General features: G+C 36.5%; 1 protein-coding gene across 1 annotated transcript in view; it reads left to right on the plus strand.

Annotated features, from left to right (window-relative positions):
- CLK4 (CDC-like kinase 4) overlaps positions 1 to 8,410 on the plus strand; it is a 43,143-nt gene that overhangs the window by 20,444 nt on the left and 14,289 nt on the right. The window contains exon 10 of the mRNA XM_006873440.1: positions 6,530 to 6,612. Coding sequence (XP_006873502.1) covers positions 6,530 to 6,612 — 83 coding nt within the window. The remainder of the gene's footprint in view (positions 1 to 6,529; positions 6,613 to 8,410) is intronic.

Here is an 8,410-nt window from a genome sequence, read left to right on the forward strand (position 1 = left end):
AATACCAACTCTGAAAAATATTCTAGATGGATGGTGGTTCCTAACCTAAAATAGTATTAAGAAACCAGCATTATGACTTTAAAACCTATTTTGCTTGTCATCACAAAGGTATGATGCAGGTGAAGGTGCAGGTGCAGGTGAAGGGTTATTTTATTGTTGTTGTAAAGTGCCGTTGAATCAGTTCTGACCCATACTGACCCTATATAGGGTTTCTGAGGAGCAGCTGGTGAACGTGAACCACCAACCTTGCAGTTCAAACGGCTTTGCAGTCTGGTGCATTAACCCACAGCACCACACCAGGACTGTAGGGTACATAGAGGTTAATTTGGAGAACGAGAGGTTAGTCTAAGAAGTGTTTCTGTGGTTGCCCTTGTCATGATAGCCAATTAAGGTTCAGAATATGAAGTAAGAGTGAATGTTATACCTCAAAATTAAAAAGTTAGACTAAGTCAAGGATGGGGTTGGGGGCTTAAAGACAGTGGGAAAGTTCAGATTAGGTATTATTGGAAGATAGTTAAGTGAAATGAAAAGTATAATTAGCCAAAAGTATGGCTGAGGTTGCGTAGAATATTTTTGTGGAATCAGTTGCTTGGTAGTCCAGCAGAATAGAGTGGGAAGGCAAACTTGCTTTCATTGTAAAGTGCCTAGTCAATTCTGACTTATGGTGACCCTGTATAGGATTTCCAAGGAGCATTGTAGAGGGTTTGAACAGCTTACCATGTGGTTTACAGTCTAGTATTATCCTATAGCACCACACCAGGAGTCCAGGAAAAGCAAACTGCTAGTACTGCTTGTTTAGAGTAGAGGATCAGGAAAGTAGTAAGGAAACTGAGAATGTTAAACAGCACTGACCAATAGAACTTTCTGTGATGCTGAAAATGCTCTATAAGTGCACTGTTTGATGTGGTAACCATTAGTCATACGTGAAGATACTTCAAAAAATTCATGGAAACATGGAATTAAAATGATAATGAATTTTTTCCACAGACTTTTTGAAGATCCCTAATATACCTTTGAATACTTGTAATTGACTAATATTACTGAGGAGCTGAATTTCTATTTGATTCAATTTTTAATTTAAGTAGTCACATGTAGATGTTGTTGTTGTTAAGTGCCATCGAGTTGATTCCGATCCATAGCGACCCTGTATAGGGTTTCCATGGAGCAAATGGTGAGCTTGAACCACTGACCTTGCAGTTCACATGACTTTGTAGTCTGACGCATTAGCCCACAGCGCCACACCAGGACTCCACACATGTAGTTAGTGGCTATTATATTGGACAGCCCAGCTTTAGTGCTTGTCTGTGAAATGGATTATAAGATACCTGCTTATTAGTAAGTCCACAAAAGAGCTGCTGTGCTGTAATAGTTTAGAAAGGATGGTCTTGGTGAGGAACTTCATACAATGAAGCCCCAAAATAGAAGTATAGACAAAGATTTGTAGACAGAAAGATGTGTTTCAGAAATTAAAAGCCAATAAATTACTGTGTTTTATCAATTTTCAGATGCAAATTCCCACCCTCCACATTTTAGTATCTCAAGTTGAGACAAATGACTGTTACTAGTACATAAAGCAGTGATATGTTACAGATAATGACCTCTTAGTGTGGGTCAACCCGTTGCTGTTGAGACATTTCCGACTCACAGCTGCCACACATGTTATATAGAGTAGAAGTAATCCATGGGGCTTTCTTGGCTGTAACATTTACATCAGGAGCTCTGGTAGCGTAGTGGTTACGAATCGGGCTGTGAACCTCAGGGTCAGCAATTCAAAACTACCAGCTGTTCCACAGGAGAAAGCTGAGGCGTTCTGCTCCCATGCCTCAAACCCTGTACAGGGTTACTATGAGTCGGAACCGACTCCATGGCACGTTACAACAACAACAGTGTGGATCAACCCGTTGCTATTGAGTCAGTTCTGACTCACAGCTGCCACGTGTATTATAGGGTAGAACTAATCCATGGGGCTTTCATGGCTGTAACATTTGCATCAGATACCAGGCCTTTCTTCCATGGCACTGCTGGGTGGTTAGTAATTGAGTACAAACTGTTTAATAGGTTCCAAGTGTGGCCAGTCAAGGCATTGTTGATATAAATCTGAAATTGGGGTTACTAGCTTGATGAAATGGAATCATGAGAGTTCAATATTCAAAGAGCCCTCTGAGGACTCAGGCAGGATTAGGTTGGAGAGGAAAATGAAAGCAGGTGCTATACTGTCTTGGATGCTTGTAGTAAACAGAATTAAGTGAAAGGTATAGAACTCCAAAGACAGAGCAAAATGAAAGCTGATTCCTCAGAGAATAGGATGATTCAAAATTGTGTGCCTCAGAAGATGGGGGAACAGTAGACTAGGATTAGTTAGAGAAGAAAATGTTTATCTGAGGTACACCTAACATTTGCAGATTTTGTATGAATTGCTATGAGTAGAAATTATTTTCCATCATTAACCATTTGTTATTTGTTCAAATAAGCAGTTAGATATTTATAAAAATGACATTCATTGTCAAGGCCCTTGAATATATGTTATTTATTCCTTTACCTTTAGAGTCATCAATGTTATTGAAAGTAATGGAATATCTTTTTAAGTAGGTTTTATTTGTACTTTATTGTTTTATTTATAATTACTAAATATTTGATCTTCATAAGATTGAAACATTTGTGCAATTAAGTATAGATTTTAGAAAATTAGCTGTTTCTGACTTCCCTGGATAATATTTCCACTGAGAATTCTGAAGGGAAAATTATGAGATGAAGCATAGATAATGAAAGTACGTCTCTAGGTTCTTCTCTGTGTGAAAAATGGCTTTATAGTTTCTACTCACAGGTGAAACTCCATATAATTCTTACCTAATTTTTGTGAAATTACTATGTTTTTTGTTTGTTTTTATTGAAGCAAAGTCAGGCATCAAGTTAGTGATCATTAATAGGGGATTAGTAATTAATTATATTCTGAAAGTGATTAATAAAATATAAAATTCCTAAAGCAGTTATGAGTTGAGGTAACAGTTCCAACAGCAATGCTGTCCATTTCATGAGTAGTTGAGGGACTTTAGGTGATGTGCACAAATTTGAAAATGGAAAATGTTTATGAATCACTTTTTTCTTTTATATTAAAATATCCCTTTCCCGAGGTTGTTAGGTACCATCAAATTGGTTCCAACTCACAGTGGCCTTATCCACAAGAACAAAATACTGTTCATTCCTGTGACATACTCACAATTGTTACATTTAAGTCCATTGCTGCTGCCACAATGTCAATCATTCTGTTGGGGTCTTCCTCCTTTTTGCTGGGAGAAAGCAAATGATGGGGACTGGTTCCTCCTGATATTTCTTCTAACACAGATTTGTTTGTTCTGCCAATCCATGGTACTTGTAATATTCTTCTCCAACACCATAATGCATCAGTTCTTTTATAGTCTGCCTTATTCAGTGTCCAACTTTCACATAACATATGAGGCAATTGAAAATACCATGTTTTGGGTCAGGTGCATCTTAATCCTCATACTGATATCTTTGTTCTTGAACATCTTAAAATTGTCTTGTGCAACAGATTTGCCTAAGGCAATATGTCTTTTGATTTCTTGACTGCTGTTTCCCTGAGTATTGTTGATTGTATACCCAAGCAAAATGAAGTCTTTGACAACTTTAATCTTTTCTCCATTTATTATGATGTTATTTATTAGTCCAGTGGTGAGGATTTTTATTTTCCTTGTCTTGAGATGCAATCCATACTGAAGGCTGTTGTCTTTGATCTTCATCAGTATTTTAAGTCCTTTTTGCTTTCAGCAAGCAAAGTTGTTCATGAGTCACCCTCCAATCCTGATGCCATAGTCTTCTTCATATAATATAGCTTCTCAGATTATTTGCTCAACATACAGATTAACTATGATGAAAGGATACAACCATGGCACAACCTTTCCTGTTTTTAAACTATTAAGTATCCCCTTTTTCTGTTCTAACAACTGCCTCTTGGTCTATGTACAGGTTCCTTATGAGCACAATTAAATGTTCTGGAATGCCTGTTCTTCGTAGTGTTATCTGTAGTTTGTTATAATCTACACAGTTGAAAGAGTCCTGGTGTGGTGCTGTAGGATAAGCACTGGACTGTTAACCATGAAGTCAGCAGTTCAAACCCACCAGCCGCTCCTCAAAAAACCTGTACAGAGTCGCTGTGAGTCAGAACCAACTAGAAAGCACTTAACACAATTGAAAGCCTTTGCATAGTCAACAGAGCACAAGTAAACATCTTTCTGGTATTCTCTGCTTTCAGCCAAGATCCAGCGGACATCAGCATTGATATCCCTCATTCCGCATCCTCTGTGAATCTGGCTTGAATTTCTGGCAATTCTCTGTCCATGTACCATTGCAACCATTTTTTAATTATTTTCAGCAAAAGTTTACTTCCAGGTGATATTGTTGATATTTCTGTATTAGGTTACCTCTCTTTGGAGTGGGCACACATATGGATCTCTTCCAATCTCTTTGTAAGGTAGCTGTCTTCCAAAATTCTTTGCATACATAAGTAAGCGCCTCAAGTGCTGTATTAGTTTGTTGAAAGATTTCAATTTGTACTTCATCAATTCCTGGAGCCTTGTTTTTTGCCAATGCCGTCAATGCAGCTTGAACTTCTCCTGTTAGTGCCATTGGTTCTTGATTATATATATTTCTTGAAATGGTTGAACACTGACCGTTTCTTTTTGATACAGTGACTATATTCCTTCCATCTTCTTTTAATGTTTTCTGCATCCAATATTTTGCCCACAGAATCCTTCAATATTATAAGTCAAGGCTTGAATTATTTCTTCAGTTCTTTGAGCTTGAGAAATGCTGAGAATGTTCTTCCTTTTTGGTTTTCTAACTACAGGTTTTTGTATATTCCATTCTAATAGTTGATTTTGTCTTTTTGAGCTGCCTGTGAAATTTTCTGTTCAGCTCTTTGACTTCCTCATTTCTTCCATTTACTTTAGCATCTCTGTGCTCAAGAGCAAGTTTCAGAGTCTCTTCTGACATTCATATTTGTTGCTTCTTTTCTGTATTTTTAATGACCTGACATTTTCTTCTTGTATGATGTTCTTCCCACAACTCTCCTGGTGTTTGGTCTTTAGTGTCTAATGCATCAAAATCTGTTCTTGAGATGGTCTCTAAATTTAGGTGGAATATGTTCAAGATCATATTTTGGCTCTCATGGTTTGTCTTAATTTTCTTTAGCTTCAGTCTAAACTTGCATTTGAGCATTTGATGGTTTGTTCCACAGTCTGCCCTGGCCTTGTTTTGGCTGATGATATATAGAGCTTTTCTACCATCTCTTCCCACAGATGTAGTCAATTTGATTTCGATGTATTCCATCTGATAGATCCTTGTGTATAGTAGTCTTTTATATTGTTTAAAAAGGTATTTGCAATGAAGAAGTCATTGATTTTGAAAAATTCTATTATGAGATTTCCAGCATCGTTTCTATTACCATTACCAATTTTCCAATTACTGATCCTTCTTTGTTTCTAACTTTTGCATTCCCATCACCAGTAATATCAATGCATCTTGATTGTGTATTTGATAACTTTCAGATTGAGGAAGTTGGCACAAATTTTTAATTTCACCATCACTGGCTTGAGTGGCTGGTGTGTAAATTTGAATAATGGTCTACAATAATGATCTTCCTTATATAGGCACATAGATATTGTCCTATCACAAACAATATTGTACTTTAGGATCTTGAATTTTTCTTTCTACAGTGAATGTGATACCATTAATTGTTCCTGGCATAGTAAACCATATGATTGTCAGATTCAAAATGGCCAGTTCTAGTCTAGTTCATCTCACTACTGTCTAGGATAACAATCTTAATGCGTTCAATTTCATTTTTGAAAACTTGATAGTTTTTATAGATTCATACTTCATACATACATTCCACGTGTTGATTATAGTTGGATGTTTGCAGCTGTTACTCCTCATTTTGAGTTGTGCCCATGAGCAAATGAAGGTCCTAAAGGTTTTATTCCACTCTGTTTTTAGGAGGCCTTTTTCTCAGTTATATTTTGAGTGCCTTCCAACCTGAGTATCATATTTTCCAACACTATAGCTGACAAAGTTCTGCTGCTATTCATAAGATTTCCAGGGACTAAACAGTCAGATATAGTCTGCCTCTCTCTCTTCCTACTCTGTCTTAGTCTAGAAGTCCGCTGAAACTTCCACCATGGATGACTGTGCTAGCACTAGAAATACCAGTAGCATAGCTTCCAGCCTCACAGCAACACACAAGTCTCCACTGCCAGTTGTCATACTGTGGTGACTAGTGTGTTGCTGGAAGCTCTGCTCTATCACTCGTCTGTTCCCCAATGTAAAATGCTACTTAGTGATACATGGACAAGCATAACTGTATAAGGTGTTATATAAAATAAAATGTAAAACCTGAATTTACTATTATGTTTTCCACATAGGCTATGTAAAGGAATCACTAAGATAAGGAAGAATTTTGTCTTGGTGATTAAAAATTGTGGTGTAATAAATGGTTGTTTTTGTTTTAAAATAGCTTTAGGTTGGTCTCAGCCATGTGACGTCTGGAGCATAGGTTGCATTCTTATTGAATATTACCTTGGCTTCACAGTCTTTCAGGTAAGTAGCTAGCAATTTCATCTAGTAGTAAGGAATTTTAAATGTTAAATGCATGTTAAAGTTTTAGAATCCATATTGGAAAGTTGCCATACTGTCAGGATTTTTGCATATGCAAAATTAGTATCCTTTTCTAAAACATATTAAATGAGATATTACAGTTAATGAGTGGTCATAGTTCATTTTACATATGACTGAAGTTTATAAAAAACATGGTTCAGGTATAGTTCCTATTGGCTCATGTTTTATTTTTAGTTTTTTGCTATGCAGAGCTCCTTCATAATTTGTATTGACATTAATATGACCAGTTTTACTAGAGAGATTAAAAAAGCTCATGGAAAAATGGATTTAAAAGATAATAGAATTTTTCTACGAACTTTTTGAATCCCCCTTGTAATTTAGTTCTGATTACATTGATTATCAGTATGGCCATGAACAAGACACTCCTTTTACTTTTAATGAAAGAAAGCATTTAGAAACAAGGTGTATTTTATTCTGTGTTAAGCATCTATGATTCCTAGGCAAATTCCTAGAGCTTAAGTGTATAAAGATGAAATGACAACGTTTTTATCCTCAAGGAAAACATGCAAAAGAGAAATCATTCATGGAAAATGGTTAAATACTGTAATATTTGTTGTTTGTTATAATGGTACAATGTAGAAAGTGTAGTGTGAACCAGGAAAAGTTAACAAATTAAATTTACCTTTAGAAGGCATCTACCACTTGTCTCTCAGTTTCTTGTACTACGGTGACTTGTATATTGCTGTGATACTGAAAGCTGTACCACCAGTATCTGAAATGCCAGCAAGATCACCCATAATTAACAGGTTTCAGTGGAACTTACAAACTAAAACAGACTAGAAAGAAGGAGCAGAGGACTTCTGAATGTTTACTGAATAGCAACAGAATATTGTCAGATGTACTGTCAAAAGATAAAAACATGAATGTCAGCAATGGGCTCAAGGATAGCAAAAATTGTGAGGATGGCACAAAACCCTGTTATGCATAGGGTTGTTGTGAGTCAGAACCAACTTATTGGTACCTAACAAAAACAGCAGAGAAGGCATAACTGAGGAATCTGATGGTGTAGTGGTTCAGCTCTCAGCTAGCAATCCAAAGGTCAGCTATGTGAACCCACTAGCTGTGTCATAGAAGAAAGATGTGATTGTCTGCTTCCATACAAATTTGTACCCTTAGAAGCCCTATAGGCAGTTCTGCTCTATCCTGTTATAGTTCTACTCTATTACAGGGTTACTGTGAGTCATAATCAACATGGCAATGGGCTTGCTTTTGGATTTTACAGACACATCTCTGAGGAGAGAGGTACTGAGTTTAAGACAGTAAGTTAGAAGGAAGAATAGAAATTTATCAAAAGAGTACTTTGTGTAATGGCCATCCCAGGGAGAAGAAAAGTATTGGTAAATGTGTAGGGAATTGTAAGGACCATAAATAGGGAAGAATAAATACTGTGCTTTAAATGGAAGAATGATGACAGTAGGCAAAGACTGATTAGTAAAGAACTGGTGTACCTTGGAAAGATACTGATTGTAATCTGTAAGTTATTGGTTTCCAAATGTAGACTGGTCCAATATTAAAGTGAGATTGTTGGGTTTCCCATTGTGTCCTTTATTTAGATATTGCCCCACTTGCTTTTTTAATATTAAATGCTCCTTTTGTGGAATTAGGTAGTAGTTATAGTTGCGGGTTTGGTTTTGTTTGTTTGTTCATGAAAGTAATTGGCAAAACAAAAAGTTGGTGTTATTAGGGGCTTCTGAGTCGGTTCTGACTCATAGCATCTCTG

The sequence above is a fragment of the Chrysochloris asiatica genome, unplaced genomic scaffold (assembly GCF_000296735.1).
Source record: "Chrysochloris asiatica unplaced genomic scaffold, ChrAsi1.0 scaffold00242, whole genome shotgun sequence".
Lineage (NCBI taxonomy): Eukaryota > Metazoa > Chordata > Mammalia > Afrosoricida > Chrysochloridae > Chrysochloris > Chrysochloris asiatica.